General features: G+C 37.9%; 1 protein-coding gene across 1 annotated transcript in view; it reads left to right on the top strand.

The window, feature by feature from the left end:
* Positions 1–2,696: 2,696 nt before the first annotated feature.
* Positions 2,697–19,366, top strand: part of LOC124252707 (sortilin-like) — an 88,103-nt gene continuing 71,433 nt past the window's right edge. The window contains exon 1 of the mRNA XM_046686361.1: positions 2,697–2,995. Within this exon, the coding sequence (XP_046542317.1) occupies positions 2,729–2,995 (267 nt within the window). The 5' untranslated portion in view covers positions 2,697–2,728. The remainder of the gene's footprint in view (positions 2,996–19,366) is intronic.

The following is a 19,366-nucleotide window of genomic DNA, read 5'->3' as shown; positions in this document are numbered from 1 at the left end:
CACATCGGCAATATTGCAGCCATATCGTGACGAGAACATATTTGATTTTGAAGTGCAATATATGTATATTATAAAAGCCTGTCGACGAAGGACAGTAAAACAACTAGAATATCTCAATTAGAATTAAAACTAGCGTGGAACGTTTAAAACTAATAGCACTATTGAGACAATACAATATAAAAAACAGGCTATAGATCGCCAACAACAGAAGGTAGATCACCATACTAGGGACCATGGCCAAATGTAATGTAGCCATGCTTGTCGTAAGAGGCGACTAACGGGATCGCTGGTGGTCAGGCTCGCTGACCTGGTTGATGTAAATCATCCAAGTAGCATAGATCTATGCTCATGATGTTGATCACTTAAACAACACTGTACATCGTGCACAAATTATTTCAGTTAAACAAGGGGCGGTGGGGTAGCCTAGTGGTTAAAGCGTTCGATCGTCGCGCAGAAGACCTGGGTTCGATTCCCCACATGGGTACAATGTGTGAAGCCTATTTCTGGTGTTCCTCGCCGTGATATTGCTGGAATATTGCTAAACGCAGCGTAAAACCATGCTCACTCAGTTAAACATATATCGCCCTTGACCTTCGCTCTGGCACGTCTAGATACACAATACTAAACAACAACCTGCAATAGTGACACCAATAATTTTAGTTAAACACCATGTCGTTCATGACCTTCGCTCTGGCACGTCTAGATACACAATACTAAACAACACTGTGCAATAGTGACACCAATTATTTTAGTTAAACACCATGTCGTTCATGACCTTCGCTCTGGCACTCCAAGACAGTTCATTTGGACGTCTTATTACACAACAATAAACAATAGTGTACATAATGACACCAATATTTCGTTTCTAAGATGCCAAATTTACTCAAAGCGGAGGAGAGGGCAAGATACTGAGCGGCCTGTGTACCTCCTTAACACTGCCCATGAACTGAGGTTGAAACGGATAGTAAATGTAAGTACATGTACTCGAGTACTCGCCTTCAACTACTGGCGAGTACCCGAGTATTCGTCCTCCGGGGGCATTCATGTCATGTTATGCGTACGTTATATACCCAAAGAACTTAGTTAAGCACCCCCTGACATACCTCATGATTGAATGAGCCCCGATCTTAACCCTTTGGAGCATATCTAGGATATGATTGGTCGTCGTGTGCAACAAAAGGATGTTCCTGTACAGAACTTGCCCCAGTTGGAAGCTACTTTACATGAGGAATGGCGTAGACTGCACCTTCAGAGGATAAGGAGGCTGACAGGGGGTATGAGGAGGAGAGTGCTGGCTGTCATACAGTCACATGGAGGTTACACTCGGTATTGACCTTGAATCGTGTAAGACACGCAAAATGATATTTGAATGTTCACATTCACCAATAAATTCAACATTAATCATTGCAGGGTCATACTTGTACAGACATGGTTTCGTATGAAAGTCAGTGTATTTTGATTTTTTAATGCACGAGTAGTCGAGTTATGCTCCTACCCGCCTCGTACTCGAGTACTCGGGTACCCGTTTCATCCCTTCCATGAATTATAGTAATCCTCAAGTGCCCCCTCTCATATCTTGTGAGAGGCGATGTTTGGCTATATATGGGTCCCATATACTGACACCAAGGTCACATTTTTCCAACTTGCGCCGGTTGTCTCTTGAATCATCACTCTTCACATTCTGTGGAGGTGTGGGAACCTTTGTCTTACCTCAGTATGTAAATTAGTGTTGATGCTTCGTTTGAGTGCGAGGCATGGGGGTTGTTAGTAGTTAAAGCTCGTCACACCGAAGATCTATCTAACCCTCACTCATTCCTGAAACATTTTGTAAAACGCAATCGGTGGGTGGACAGTTTTGAGAACAAAAAGTATTAAACTGGGTCAGTTAACACTGGGGTAAGAAATGAAAAACTGATGAAAATGACCACAACCTTATTTGAAATAATTTGTTTTATTATCACAAACGTTTTAAGTGATATCACTATTTATACAGACTACATTATGATTAAAATAATGACATCGAAATTTCATTCGGCGATATATTACAATATTGGTGAATTTTATAATCAATCAATCCAACTTGTCATGTCAGTTTATCATCTTTATCTATTAGCGGATCTCTTGACTATAAATTAGAGGCATTAATTTTAGTAAAATGTCAATGTTTTTGCTAAATAAATGACTTAATGTGTGGAAATCTGTGATTGATCATTCACACACATGGAAATATACTCATACGTGTTTAGAATGTGTGATATCTCAAAATGATGAAATGAAAAATCGAAGTTGTAGATTTTTTTTACTTATCCATATTTTAGATTTTATTTATGCAAGGACATCGCTTCTGTTCTACTGCTTTAGGAAAATCTAATTTGGGATATGAGGACATAAGTTATTAAACTACATTTTGTATTAAATGGTTACACATTATTTCAGTGAGGGTATATATACGGGTTGATCACATAGATTCACTGCAATGGTCCATAATGTTTTTTCTTCCGTGTTTACCCTGCATAAAGGTATGACATCGTGATTAGCCCGTTACCATGTCTATTATCGTCACGGTTATATATTATGTCACCATTCAAACAGAAAACGAACATACCATTGACGTATCAACGGAGACTGGATTAAGTCTAGAACAGGGTTCGAGAATGTCTATTTTTTAGTCTGACGCTAGATGGCGTTGTGTGTTTGTTGCCTCACGTGAGAGTTACCGAGATCCAAAATGGAAGCAGTCGACATGGAACGTCGATTACCTGTTATTGTTTTTGTTTTGATATGTCTTTATGTGAACCCTGCTTGGTCATTCCATGAAAATGTTGTTAGTTTTCAGTCGCATGCCGTATCTGCAAAGGATGCAGTGAATTCGATTTCCAGTAGCGTTAGTTTAGAACGCAGCAAACGGGACGTGTCAGATGATCAGGCGAAATGTGCGAAGCAAGAACAAGATTTCCTCACCGATTTAAGAGCAAACAAGGACCTTGCACATAAGGTGAGATATATGTTTCTAATAAGCGTGTCATCAACCTGTTTCATTACTATCATACTTGTTGTCACTGATCAACTGATTGAAACCCATGTACAGGTAATAATACTAGCGTCAGCAGATTGTCATTAATTCAGCTGCGAGCCGTTACACCAGGAAGGACACAGATACAGCTGATAAACAAAGTAAACAATGAATGTATTAGTTTTCACCAGAGTTCACCGAACAGAATGTTGTTGATACTACTGTTAATGGTAGTTGCTATGTTGTTTTATTTATGATGAAGATGGTGCCATTTCAATTTTAGCATTTTTTCATATTTTTTTTATTTTAAATTTATTGAACTGAAGGTAGTAGATCATGCCAATTCTTATGGGCTATGCTATAGCACAAATGAAGTTCTCGTTTAGAGTTCTGTCCCCAAATTTCACTGATATGAAGGCTCCTGCACTGCTAAACGTTTCCTTCTAAACCTTTCGATCTGCAGCTTTTGCAAGGCACCTGTGTATTTCAGTTTTCATTACTAATAATACTATCTTCCTTGTACAGAAGACTGTAACTGGAGTACACACAAACTTGTGACCATCGGATTGTTCACCCAAATATTATCTGACTGAGCTACGTCCCCACTCATGGCATTCATGTTAGTTGTGTTACATTATGTGAAAATATATCCAGTTGTGCCTAAGACCTTATGGAAAGAAGCAAAACGTATCGAATATACGTCACAGACAGTTACCAAGGTTACAGGTGAACATTGTGTCACAGACACACTAATGAATTATTCCCAATCCATTTGGCACACCTGTCCATAATCAACAAGATACCAACTGGTGTGGAATGAACAGATATGGCGCGACCTTAACAGGGCTGTGAACGTTAGGCGTCAGATGTTGAATTCCTGGATATGCATGAATGGCATGGTATTCAGTAATTTGTCGGGTGATTTTGTGACAGAAAGAGGACACTGTTAGGATAATGTGGATCATAGTAAGGAACCAGGAAGGCATGAGCATGTCTGGTGACGCCACTAGGGTGATTTGGCTTTTGAATCACTACAGAACAATTGTGTCCCCGACCGCGTCATACCAAAAGACGTAAAAATATGGTACTTGTTGGTCCCTGTCTGGCGCTCGGCATTAATGGGTACAACAAGGACTGGTCGTCTCGGAGTCAGTATAATGTGTCTGAGTGGGGTATTCATGCTTCACTGCGGCATGGTATCTCAGTGGGCTAGCACTATAAAACCAGCTTCAGTCTGGGCTAGTACAAGCAGCCGCACATACACATACACACGCATGCACGTCGTCATATGAGCGAAATATTCTCGAGCACGACGTAAAACCCAATTTCACCTCACCTCACAGAACAGTTGTATTAGATGTAAGTCACTTAGGTGAAATTTTCTGGACACTTTCCGGCAGCCAAATTTGTTCATGCATGACCAGTTCAGTATGTTTTCTCAAAGTCTTTTGTTTGAAAAATCATCAATACAACTGAAAAATGAAGAGCAAGACAAAGTTGCTGCCCCAGTTCTTTAAAATGCACGAGAAGGGGTGCAACCCCTTTAAAATCCCAGCACATCTCTCTTTAGTTGTTTTTACATTACAAAGAAGGCACCTGAAAATCTAACTGAAAAGATGTCCTGGGGTAGATAGTAGTGGTGGTCCGATTAATTGAAATAATCGAAGATTGGTCGCAGTGACTAAACGACCAAGCAATCGATCATGTTTTCTCATAATCGAACACAAACAATTCTGGAACACTTTTTGAATTAACAATATTTTTCACAAGGTTGGTTTTGTAAGTTACATTTCATAACCACTACAAGCTTGTTCCAAGTCATGATTGAATTTATCTTAAAGACTCAAGGAATTTTATGTTCCTAACATACTAGTTAAGTAGTAATCCTTTCAAGATGTGAAATTTGCCACAAATTCACCCCCAAAGAACTACATGTTTTTTCATTATGTTTTTTTTCATTAACAAAATACAACAAAAAAAAACAGGAAAATTTTCATAAATGACGCTAACCAATTATTTTTGATGATTGATCGGTTGTAATGAAGCAATCGTCAATTATGAGGTTTTAACCAATTCCCAACACTAGTAGATAGTATTCAGATCAGCGATGTTTGGGTGTTACTGCTGTATAATATTGATCTACTTGATAAACTGAATTCCTGTGCATAAAATCAAAAGAACTGAATCAGAAAAATGATATATATACACACTCTTCAAAAAAAAGAAACGTGACATGCTGTTTTGGACTTATTTACTGAGTGCATATAACTGATTCAAACATGCCATCATTGCCCAATTACAGTAAAATCATCACTTTACAAATTTCCAAAACATGATTATCCAGAATGTGTTTTGTAAAACCACAGAGGTCTATTAAAGCCACTTGGTCAGAGTAAAATGTCAGTATCTGGTGTGACCACCATGAGCATCGATAACAGCTTGGCAGCGGTGACCCATAGGGGAAAGGAGATGCCGAATGCTGTCTTGGAATCTTTTTATACTCTTGCTGAAGTGCTGTGTGCAGTTCTTGTAGTGTCTGAGGTGGCAGATTACACTGGCACAAGTGTTGATCAAGAGTATCCCATAGATGTGCAATGGGCGACCAATCAGGTGCTCGAAAGGCCATGGTAACACTTAAACAATGTTTTGCTGGAGGAAGTCCTGGGCTGGCAAACATGTGCAACATGAGGTCGAGCATTGTCATGCTGGAAAGATCCACCGTTGGCGTTGATGAAGGGAACGACATGACGTTGCAAAATCTCGTCTCTACAGCGAACCCCATTTCAATGCACCTACCACGTTCACAAGAGCTGTCTGGCCATTATGATGGATACTTGCACACACCATGATACTTCCACCACCAAATCTATCAACCTGCTTTACACAGTTATAGGCATAATATTCGTTCCGACGTCGTGTATAAATGTGAACGTCCATCAGCATGTGAGAAGAAACTGGGACTCATCTGAGAACAAATTTGTCCTCCGTCTTGCCCACAGCCATTTCAATCGTTGTCTGCACCATTGTAGACGTTTAACCCGGTGACGTTACGTCGAGCTGGTCTTCTGGCAAAAAAGTTCGGCTTCCCATAGTCGATTACGCACTGTCTGGTTGGAGATTCGACACAGTCCAGGGATTTGGGTTGTTGTGGATGTTGCGGTAGTGGTGCGTGAAGAAAGATGTCTCGACCGAATGTAGTGATCCTGGGTGGCCATGGTAACTCTAGGTCGACCTGACCAGGGTTTGTCATTAACACTCCCAGTATTGTTGTATCGGACACATGGTTTGAGATGGTCTGTCTGGAAACTGCGAAGTGCCTTGCCACCTCATGCTGCGATACCCCCCCTTGTTAACGGCCGATGGCGTTGTGTCATTGAGTTTCTGTCAGTCTTGGCATTCTTTTGTCACCTATAGTGCCTTGAAGCAAAGCATGTGGAGTACCGTTGATGTGGCTTTTTAAAGCCTACAGTCATAGGCCTCAGCTCGGGGTGATACACAATTCATGATGCTAATGCATTTCATGTAGGGTGCGTTTTAGCGATTCACTACACACGTGCGTGTAACACCGACTGTAATGTTACATTTTTGTTCAACGTTTCTTTTTTTTAACGTTTGGTCGTCGGCAAAAATTTTCCACATGTTGAGATTCAGCATAGATTGGTTTGTGTCAAATATTTTGCTAAAATTCAAATTGTTCTTATGTCAGTTTTCTTTTTGTGAAGAGTATATATGTCAGTTCCCTTTAAAAATCCTTTTCACCCACTGAAATCAGTTGAAGTTGAAATATGTATATAAATTTAGATAAAAGTACATTCATAAACTATAACATGTACCTGCTGCTGCTGCATGCTTTATGTTGTAAACAAAACTTGACAACGCTCTTCGTCTAACAAAGACTCTCACATAAGGACAGTGTTGTAGAGATGATAGATCTCTCGGAGCCGGTTGTGTACACTCGATGACACCAGCAACAGCCTGACCTCATAAGACATAGTTTCACCAGTGTGCTTGCAACGGAAATTCGCAAGTTACGTGTGGGTATTGTGACATGTTTATAAAGTTTGTGTGGCTGAATTCTAAAGTTGGACCCTGTGGCCTTCAGCTGGTGTATCACTTCATTTGTTCGAGGTAGATCATAATGTACCATCAAAATTACGCTAGGTATTTGTGGAAAAAGCATCATTTTGCAACAAGCCATTATCTCCCAGACATGGCCACTTCTATCCTTGTCATGTTGAATAGATCATGGTTGTCACTCACTATATTCACAAGCTTAAGAACTTCGCTGATGCTTTCTTACCTGGTTCCAACAACAGCCAGTGCTGAAATACTGTTGAAGATTGGGTTAGAATTGGTCTTCAGCCATCCATGCTTGTCGTAAAAGGTGACTAACAGGGTCTTGTGGTCAGGCTGGCCTACTTGGTCAACACATGTCATTGGATACCAATGGGGAAGATCGCTGCTCATAATGTTGATCACTTGATTACAGTCTCGACTCGATTATTTATTGTTTACAGATTGTTGCCATTTTGCTGGAATATTGTTGTGTGCAGCGTTAAACAAACAAATGAGCGAAAAGCAAAACAAATGAAAAACATGGTAATATTGCCCAAACCACGTTGGCTGTCATAATTTTCATTAGATGTTTGCTATTACATAAGCTGAGATTATTAATCTGATCAGAATGTTATTAGGCTCAGGCTTCAGACTTGATGCATTCAACACATACTGCCATTGTGTGGGCATATGTGTGTTAGCAATATTGATTGTAATCAGGGATATATCATGTTTTGTGAAACAGCTTCTGTAGACCATTGTCAGTGTGGGTATGTTTTACAGTACGTAAAGTAGATCTAGCTGATACGTCCATGGTTTTCACTGTATGAACTGAGGCTGGCTAGAAGATTGTGGAAGAATTGTTAACAATTAACAGTTTGAAAACTATGACATCCATAATATGTTACATTAACTATTCTGATGAAATTTTAATTTACACAACATACAATGTACAAACTTACTCAATATACAACATGCAGAGTTACTTCTTTTTTCATGTTCTGTTCCTAAATTATGTTCCGAACACTGTGTTTGTTAGCATGTTTGTATGTTTGTAACCCATGCATAGACATGAGTCATTACTTTCAGAGTTTTTTAGCTTTGCTCATAATTACTTCTCCGAGTGTTCATAGATAATCGTTAGGGATGTCACGATACATAAGTTTCATGAATCGATACGTATCACGATACCATGTCACGATTCGATGTGTATCACGATATCTATTTTCGCAGCATTATTATGTAAATTTAGTTACATTTTGAAAATTAATGTTACATATTTGATAATTGTCCATGAAAAAGATCAACATTTTTGATTCTCAGAGTTCTTATTTCCCATCTTTGTGCATGAAAGATAATCATTTATAACTCTAATAACATAAAAAAACATGATACAATTGCAAAATGTAAATGATACATAAACATATTTAAACCGATACTTTCAAAACTGAATATCAATACAGTTTTGAATGTATCGATAATTGTATCGTCTTAGAAAAAGTATTGATGTATCATGGCATCCCTATTCAATGTACAATATACAAAGTTTCTTCTTTGTTCATGTCCTGTTCCTAAATTATGTTCACAAGATTGTGTTTGTTAGCATGTTTGTAATCCCTGCATAGATGTGTTATTACTCACATGTGATGTGAAACATCTAGCTTTAAGACTTTTTCATTTTTGCTCATAATTACTTCTCCGATATTTGTTGATAATTGTTGAATGTAGTTATTGATTATCTATCATGTGATCAATATCAATGGCCAGTCCTGGTTTGAACTTTGATCTTGATGCCCTCTGTGTCTGAGTGATGGAGTGAGTGAGTGAGTGAGTGAGTTTAGTTTTATGCCACACTCAGCAATATTCCAGCTATATGGCAGCGGTCTGTAAATAATCGAGTCTGGACCAGACAATCCAGTGATCAACAGCATGAACATTGCTATACACATTTACGATACAATGACATGTGTCAACCAAGTCAGCAAGCCTGACAACCTGACCCCGTTAGTCGCCTCTTACGACAAGCATGGGTTACTGAAGACCAATTCTGACCCGGATCTTCATGGGTACTGTGTCTTATGGATTAGTCCACCAGATTAAGATCCATCTATTACACACACCTGCATGGTTAACTTTTCAATACTGTTTCCCTGCGTTTTATTATCGGGCCATTCAATATTGATTAGCTGTTAATTTCCCCATGGAATGGATTGAATTACACAACTGCAAACACAATAGATGAAATTGATGCCAGTCTTAATGATTGCTTATTGGTTGTCATAAAGGTGGATAATTTCTTTTTAAATATGTTTTTTACTTCAACTTGTGGGTTACCTTGGTTACTCATTAACACGAAGGATGCAAAATGGAATGTGTACAAGATATGCAGTATTTGTATATGGGTCTGTTATTTATCGATATACAAGTCATGCCGTGTTCCTATATATTTACTCTGACACTAATGACTTGTAACTGTTGTGATGAATTGGGGCGTTGGGGTAGTCTAGTGGTTAAAGCGTTGGCTCGTCACGCCGAAGACCCGGGTTCGAATCCCCACATGGGTACAATGAGTGAAGCCCATTTCTGGTGTCCCTCGCCGTGATATTGCTGGAATATTGCTAAAAGCGGCGTAAAACCAAACTCAGTCAGTCAGTCAGTTGTGATGAATTAATATTGTCAGCACTGTCAACATGTCAAATGTTCTGTTTGTTATTGTGTTACCGAATATGACAAAAATTCATCAACTGCTGAAGTGATGTATTCGTTAAAAATTATTCATATTCGTTACCTTGTATTCATGATGTGTATCAAAACCACGAATTTGGATATTTGTACCCGTGAAGATCCGGGTTAGAACTGATCTTCAGCAACCCATGTTTATCATAAGATAAATGGGATTGGGTGGTCATCCTTGCTGACTTGGTTGACACATATCATCGTATCCCAATTGCCTTGAATGATGCGCATCCTGTAGATCACTGGATTGTCTGGTCCAGACTCGATTATTTACAGACAGCTGCCATATAGCTGGAATATTGCTGAGTGCTGCATTAAACAACAATCAATCAATCAATGTATCCATTTGTATTCACTGCAGCCCTACAATGTATGCTTACATATATATTAAAGTACTGTTGGAAATAGAAAAACTGTTTTTAGGCTGTTACTCTGTATCCCTAAAATTTACACAATTGCAAAAAGATCGACGGACCCCTATCTGTTTCTTTTTATAGTGACAGAGAGACTCCTTCGTAGGTACATCCTTAATAGTTTCAGCATAAAAGTTATTATTTGTTAAGTCAGCTATCGTTTATAATGAATCTACGCCTAATTTCAAATTGGGCATTTAAAAGTGTCCTTTGTAATACAATATCGTCGCACACTAAAAAGCCATGGTCTGTTCCAAATAAGTCTTTTGGACTTAGAAAAAACCTGCATTGCTCATTTCTGCACTAATTTCCCTTCAGTAAAGTCCTTTTTCCCGTTTCCTATCTCTTTACCACTGAAACTGTAGTTAGGCCGAACTTAGTTTAACAGATATTTCACACTTTCACATGTCAACTTCATAAATTGTAGAGATAAATGAGAAAATACAGTTTTTTCTATTTCCACAGTACTTTAGTTTTCATCCTTGTGCTTGAGGCAATTATAATTTACTTTTTTCAGTACAAACATATAACATATATAGTTTGATCAAGTTCAATATGTTTTCCTGGATACACTTTTGTTTTTCTGGAATATGTACAAAACTTTAAAGATTAAAAGCCCACACATACATCATATACTTTTCATACATTTTGCTTTTTAAGTTCTGATTTTGTTTACCATGGTTAATAGTATATTTACAGTTGATTTACAAGAATAGTTTACTTTTAAGTACATCTTTTAACTCCATCTTGTTCAGTATATAACTATCATTGTTATTGTTTGTGGTAGCGGAGTAGCCTAGTGGTTAGAGCGTTCGTTTGCAATGCCAAAGCCCTGGGTTCGATTCCGTACATGGGTACTATGTGTGAAGTAGAATTCTGTTGTCCCTGCCATGATGTAGCTGGAATATTGCTAACAGTAGTATCAGGTTTACATTAACTCATTGCTAGATTTGGCGCGCAGGTGGCCCTATTGTTTTAGGTGCTGTAATGAACCGTGCCATGTTGCATCCTTTAGGCATGCTTTATGATCATGGGGGCGGTGGAGTAGGCTAGTGGTTAGAGCGTTTCCTCGTCTCGTCGAAGACCCAATTTCAATTCCCCACATTGTTACAATGTGCGAAGCCCATTCCTGCTGTCCCCAGTTGTGATATTGTTGGAATATTGCTAAAAGTGGTGTAAAACCTTACTCACTCACTCACTCTATGATCAAGGGTTTGAATCCTAGTGATAAACATCAGAGACCTGCATCACTTCGGGCATTTATTTAGTTGGATTGGCCTTATCAGTGTCAGGCTTAAAAGTGAGAGCTGATATTTGGGAAGGAGTTTTATCACTATAATGGACTCAAACTTCAGATAAGGTACATATTGTCATTGAGTGCTCTCAATTAATCAGCATTATCCACTGTATTTTGATATGCTTGCATACACAAACTTGCTCAAAGATCACCAACACGAGTAGTATAACACCACTGCATGATTACCCAGTGTGTGGCCGTGTCAGATTGTATAATGACATGAATGCCTTTGGCAATATATGTTTACTTTGATTGAAGTAAATGCATGAATTCAATCATTTCTGGTTCCAAGGCTTATGCAGAAAGTTGCTTTATCTCGCTCATATAATGTAGACATTTCTCAACAGGGCTCTATTTAGTGCTTTCTTACTTGCACTGGTGCAACCCAATATTACAAAGTGCAACCTGGTTATTAGTCTAACTTGCACCAGGTGCAAGTAAACTTTTGAGTGGCTAAACTTCTGAATAAAACATCTAAATAATTCAATAGCATATTTCTTACATTACATATTGCAATAAAAGCAGTGCAACTGGAATTTGGCTGGTGCAACCAGGTTTTTATCTTAGGTTGCACCTGGTGCAAGTAGGTTAACATCTCTTAAATCTAGCCCTGCTCAATGTAGTATATGACATTCTTGTGGCAAATGTAAAGTCAACAGTGTATTTTAAGAAGAATTGTTTGTTAGTTCACCAACAAAACCAACAAAAATGATGCATGGGAGAAAAAATATATTGATTTGTTTGTTTGTTGTGTAACACAGCACTTGGCAGCGGTTTGTAGATACTCGATTCTGGACTAGACAATCCAGTAATCAACAGCGTCACCATTGATCTACACAACTGAAATACGATTATACTGAATGATAGCATTAGACTTTGTTTAATGGGTATTTTAGAGGTTGGTGGGTGACCTTTTGATTTGATGTAAATTCTCACACAGTTATCAAGCTTTAAATTACATTTGTGACGTCATTCCATTGTCTGTTCGCTCCATTACTTTTCAGGAATGGAGCGATGTGTACCAGTTTCAAAATAAAACCTTCATTTTGTCACTTTGACATTTAATTTTGATAACAGAAATATTCCCAATACTTTGAATGTAATTTAAGTAGGGTAATATCCTCGTAACTCTCCATTCCTTAAAAATAATGTGCCTCAGCCCTTCCGGGGCCTCGGCTCCATTATTTTTAAGGAATGGAGAGTTACTCGGACATTACCCTCTACTTAAAGTTTAAGTAGTTTCTATTCTTCCAGCTTCATAACACTGTAAGAATCTAGATTGAAATGTTACTCCATACAAATATAAAGAAGTTGTTATCCGGAAAGGTGCATGCTTTGGTATTAAACATACAGTAACAATTTGCATCAGTGTTTGTCTCCATAGTTCACAAATTACAATCAGGTCATACTGTCCTTTTATCAGACAAGCTACGGTATGTGTCATGTAAACAGTTACTATTTCCTTGCTCATGGTATTTGATGCACCATGTTCGGCTTGTTTCAATCGGGCAGGGTGAACTACAGTACTTTAACTAGTAAACTATTTCCTTGTATTCAGCATGTCTAGGAACATTTCTTTTGCTGTCAACGTGATTGATAAGTTAATAATGAATGCTTTTTGTATTTGTTTCCCGTTTTATGAAGCTGATAGCAAATTTGAATTAGCTATTTCCCAGTTTATGGTTTCAGCTTCTTGAAGGTTGAAACTACATATATTGGTATAGGAATTTAGTATCGTTTTGTCTTAATTGATACAACCTTGAAGATCCAGGTTAGAATTGGTCTTCAGCAACCCATGCTTGTCAGACGAGGCTAGCTGTCGGGTTGACATATGCAATCCTATCCCAATTGCGTAGATCAGTGCTCATGCTGTTGATCAGTGGATTGTCTGGTCCGGTCTCCATTATTTACAGACAGCTGGAATATTTCTGAGTGTGGCATTGAACAACAAATTCAAAACATCTTAATTAGTAGCTATTATTATGACCTCAGAAAATATTGCTTGCCCATGATGGATTGTTCATATCAAGTCCTGAATATGTTTTTCTATTATCTGAAAATTGTGAAATGTTGCTGAAGATTTCGGGTCCCAAGCTGTATGGAGATACAGTTATTAAAGAAGGTTTACATGTGTTAGAGTTGAGTGTACATTTATTCCGGTGTGACCGTGTCCCCCAAAAAGTGAACCGGTTTTTGACTCGTATTTTCTCAGCGATAGATACGTAGCCAAATCTAATTTACATCCTGTTTTGATTTTGACAATACTTGCATAATTCGCGATCAATCTCTTAGATATTGTGTAGACTTGTTGATGATACCCTTGGGTTACTCTGTGAAATGTTTTAATAAATTCGGTTTATCTATCGCTGAGAAAATACTTGTCAAAAACCGGTTCACTATTTTTGGGACACCCGATATATATTTTTGTTTAAATCACGTCAGTGGCCTACATGTAAGCATAGACTTGATTTGAAGGTGACTTGTTGCTGAGGGTTTATTCCATTTTTAACATTACTGCCTTTTGAATAGAATGTTCTCATAATAAAATAAATTTCAACCAATCAGATGCTTTTTCATATGTTTTTTATAGCTTTGAGGGCCTATGGAATTCATTACATTTAAATTGAAAATGTATCTTTACTGTAAACATGAAGAATTAAGTTTTTGTGGAAATTGAAAATATATCTTCTGCTGTAAATGTCAAGAAATTTTGTCTCATTTGCCTAGTTTCAAAAATACAACTGCTGACATGCAACACCTTGGTTTCGTTAGGGCAGCTACCATGTGACTGATCCAAATTGTATATGTGTCTCTGATCTAGGTAATCATGACAGGAGAAATCATGTTTATTCTCAAAACAATTAATAGGCTCACACGCCACCATGGTGTCAGTGTTATTACTCCTGATCAATAGTGCTATGTGCCTCAGCATTGGTAGCATCAGTTCCAGCAAGGTCAGTTAATGAACTGAACAAGAATTATTTCTCAAAGAGTTTTTACATGACAAAGCCTGAGGTTTAGGTCAGGAGTAAATTTCAACATTATCTCGTATCTAAGGAAACCTAACAGCTGATTGATTCATTACTGTCAGGATTGGACAATACATCTGTCAAACTCATAATATTGTTAGACAATACAATACTGAATACATCTCTGTCGTAATCGGTGTCTCGCGTAAAACAACGTCCTTCTTTCAAAGGATTAACCGGCAATACATTGATTGATTGCCCATTATTGGCTAACTAAATTACTGTTTTAAAGAAAGGCGGACATTATGCAATTTGTTGCCAGGTGTGCTATCTTGGGTGACCAATGAGACTATACACCAATACCTGAAAAGATTTATCACTTTTTCGTATATTAAACTGTTAAAAGACACATCATTTGGAACAGTTTTGTGGATATTGATGGATACATTCCTCGAACAAGGTAATGGCCTGATATTGTTCCTATAACTTTAATCTGTTTTAATTTTAATATTTGCATTTTGTTTTTATTCATTTGTCGTGGCATTCAACAGAATCATTGTTTTCGCCGTGAAGTGTAATGAGACAGACAACATGCACTAGAATGTGATGCTAATTATGATTCACATTGTGCAAACTATAAAATGTCTAGATATTACAGTTCTGTTATAAATTCACTATAAGTATCAGCAGATCGTCTGTTTTTATTTAGTTTCAAAATGCATACAAGTGTGATAATAAACTAATTAGGATTATAAGACCAAATATAAAGGCGCGCATTGACTAGTATCTACATACTGGTGAGTGGACATTAACCATGGGAATGTAGCAAGAAATTTATCGCGCGCAGTATTGTGACTTGACCCCCACCTCGCTTCGTGGAAAGAAATCGTTATGTTATAAGTTGTGTCATGCAAAATCCGTTTGGTTATGATTCAATACATATTTAACAACTTGGTAGAAAGTAGTCTTGATTTTCTAACTTGATGAAAACAAACTATAATCTCATTAATTCTAACAGATTTTTATTTTTAAAAATGGCGGTAGCCCTGTCGGGAACATCCGCCAGTCTGAGGATAAATGGCATTTAGGTTTGTTTTCACCGAGTTACAAAAATCAAAACTACTTTCTACTGGTAATAAAATATGTATTTTATTGATGGCCAATAGGAATTTGCATGACATAGCGTGATATCATAACAATTTCTCTTCTCAATGGCTGCGAGGTGGGTGTCAATATAATACTACTTACAATATTATTGTTACTTCGACCACAACCTCACTTCGAGGAAGAAATCGTTATGTTACAAGTTGTGTCATAGAAAATCTTTATGGTCATCAATCATATGCATATTTTACTACAACTAGTAAGTATTTTGATTCTTTAACTTCCGTGAAGCGATCTGAACACAAGTAAGATATCGTTTCAGGCTTCCACAGCAGCTAAACCGCACTCACAAACATAACCCATTTAGCACGAACTGCGGGGTCCTGTGGAAATCTGTGCATGGGGACACCATCGCCCGACCCCTAGGAGCAATTGGCGACAAAGCAACGATTGACGTATAATGTCGTTGATGTCGAGAAATCATCAAAATGATGGCGTGCTACACATTTTCTATACAACTAACTGAAAATGCGTTCCTCATATGACGTCACTGCAGTGCTCTGGCGACAGAGTTACGTAACCTGTCTGTGGTTTCGTTGGCGGTCGAGAGGGAAGTAGGCGACTTTTTGGCCACTTTTAATCGCTCGGTATTAATTAACCACAAGTTTTTAAAGAATAAATTTGGTGTTCCGCATAAGACTAACCACAAATCTTTCATATGTAATGGTTAAAAGAGTAACAAAAAACAAAGTTTAGTGGTTCTTTAAATCACGTCAGTGGCCTACATGTAAGCATAGACTTGATTTGAAGGTGACTTTTTGCTGAGGGTTTATTCCATTTTTAACATTACTGCGTTGAATAGAATGTTCGGATAATAAAATATGAACTTAAAAAGAATCTTATTTTTGACAATATGTTTTTTTATGTTTGTAAGCCTATGGCATTACATTTAAATTGAAAATATATCTTTACTGTAAACATGAAGAATTAAGTTTAAATTGAAAATATATGTCTCTGCTGTAAATGTGAAGAAATCACATCGAAATAGTCAAAAATAGACTGCTGACATGCAACACCTTATCTGGGCAGCTACCATGTACTGTACTGTTGTATATGGTCTCTGATCTAGGTAATCAGACAGGAGATCATGTTTACCACTACAACCCCTCACACGCCACCATGGTGTCAGTGTATTACGACTGATCAATAGTGATGTGCCTCAGCATTGGTAGCTCAGTTCCAGCAATGTATTAGGTGACTGAACAAGAATTATTTCTCAAAGAGTTTTACATGACAAGCCTGAGGTTTAAGTCAGCAGTCATTTTATCTGTACTAGGAAACCTACAGAATTGGGTCAGGGCTGTCAGGATTGGACAATACATCTGTGAACTCATAATATTGTTAGACAATACAATACAGAATACATATTAATACTAGGGGCTGGTGGGGTAGGCCAGTGGTTAAAGCGTTCACTCATCAAACTGAAGACTGGGGTTGGATTGGGTACAATATGTGAAGCTTATTTCTGATGTCACCCGCTGTGATATTGCTGGAATATTGCTAAAGGCTATGTAAAACTAAACTTTATTGATTCATGTTTTGATCCTGTTTTGATACATATTTTAACAAGAAAATCATCATAGAAAAGTATTCTTAACTTCAAAGTGATTAAAGTAATATATTCTTGTCATTTTCTGACCCGTGAAGGTCCGGGTTAGAATGAACCTTCAGTAACCCATGCTTGTCGTAAGAGGCGACTAAACGGATCAGGTTGTCAGGCTCGCTGACTTGGTTGACACATGTCATCGGTTCCCAATTGCGCAGATCGATGCTCATGCTGTTGATCACTGGATTGTCTGGTCCAGACACAATTATTTACAGATTGCCGCCATATAGCTGTAATATTGCTGAGTGCGGCGTAAAACTGAAATCCAGTGATAACACAGATTGCAGGTTACTTGATGGGTCCAGGACAGCCGAATCAGATCTATTCTTGCAGTCTTGATAGTGTTCCGGAAATCCAGCTCTCAAGTTTACAGGTTTACAAGATGTTTACTGATTTATTAAACCATAAATTGAAATGACGTAAATGATCTCTTGTTAAAAGTTTAATTGGATCATCAAAAGCTATGGGCACGTTTATTTTCACAAAGGCACACCTAAATTATCTGTTTGGTCACTTGGTGCCCTATGACATCCTTTGAAAAAATTTGGATTTCTATCCTCGCTTTTATTGTAGCACTGGTACATCTGTGACCTGTCCAGACCTTGGCTACCCTCATACAGATGCTGTTATGAATATTCATATATTCCTGTATGGTGTTAATAACTCCAGGTGTGGTCACAGCTGAATTAAATTATGTCATAAAACCATCCCCGGTCTGTGACTGGCCACAAGCCTGAAGGCTGAGTCATGTAAAATGTCTCTCTGTCTGGTAAGGTTACCGGGTAGTTCATACTAGCCCACGTAGTAACATTAAAGGTTTTTCAAAATGTTGACAGTAGACATGGTTAGGCTAGTAGGCTGAACAGATTCCGTCAAATACTGCAACTCCATCTAGAATGCTGTTATTTCTGTTGGACCTTCCAGAGGTGTTGAAGTTGGTTGGTTTGGTGTTTAACGCTGCACTCAGCAATATTCCAGCTATATGGCAACAGTCTGTAAATGATAGAGCTGTGACGATATATCGTAGTATCGATAATCGTGATACTTTATCTGATATGTATCGTTGACCTTAAAATTGTTAATTTTCATTAGATATTGACAGTTATGACAAAATGTCTTGCTATTAAAATATGATTTTTTAAAGAAAATAACTAAAGAAAGCATATCGTGATATGCATCGAATCGAATCGTATCATTCCAAGATATCGCGATACGTATCGTGTCGTGAAATTTCTGTATCGTCACACCTCTAGTAAATAATCGAGTTTGGACCAGATAAATAAGTGATCAACATCATGAGCATCAATTGGGACATGATGACATGTGTCAACCAAGTCGGCAAGCCTGACCACCCGATCCCGTTAGTTACCTCTTACGACAAGCATGGGTTACTGAAGACCGATTCTATCCCGAATCTTCTCGGGTAGGTGTGGAAGTATTATTCTGGATTTGCCTTACAATGCAAAAACACTGAGAGACATATAACATGCTTGATTTTCTTGAAACCACAAGTGCAGTGGGATATTAACTGCATGGATCAATGTGGGTGATTCCAATGATTTTCTCCAGCACGTGTGTACATAGTGTCTCCAGCACCAGGTTCCTTTGGTTTCCAGGACAACTGTATTGAAAAGCTGTCTTTGGTCATTTAAACAGATTTTTCATTTCCATGTTTTAGACCAATTGTTTCACATTCCTGTTGGGCGGTGACATAGCCTAGTGGTTAAACTTAAGTGTTTGCTTGTCATGCCAAAGACCTAGGCTCGATTCCCCACATGGGTACAATGTTTGAAGCCCATTTCTGGTATCCCCTGCCATGAATATTGCTAAAATCTGCTTAAAACCATGCTCACTCACATTCCTCTACTAACAGTGTTAAACTTCGTGAGCATGTTAATCTGTGAAATTATTGATAAATTGACTATTTCCTGAAAATCTTATCTAAGTAATTGATCAGCTGCCGAATAGTGTATGGCCTGAAATATTTTGAACCATTTGATATATACTAGGCACATGATAAAGAAACTGTGCATACAAAAATTTAAAATTTAAATTTATCAAACCTGTGTAGACACATTAGGATTTAAACTCAGACATTAGTGACATGTATCC

The sequence above is a fragment of the Haliotis rubra genome, unplaced genomic scaffold (assembly GCF_003918875.1).
Source record: "Haliotis rubra isolate DU_JTF1 unplaced genomic scaffold, ASM391887v1 Scf521, whole genome shotgun sequence".
Classification (NCBI taxonomy): domain Eukaryota; kingdom Metazoa; phylum Mollusca; class Gastropoda; order Lepetellida; family Haliotidae; genus Haliotis; species Haliotis rubra.
The sequence above is the reverse complement of the archived record's forward strand: the minus strand, read 5'-3'. Positions and strand labels throughout refer to the sequence as shown.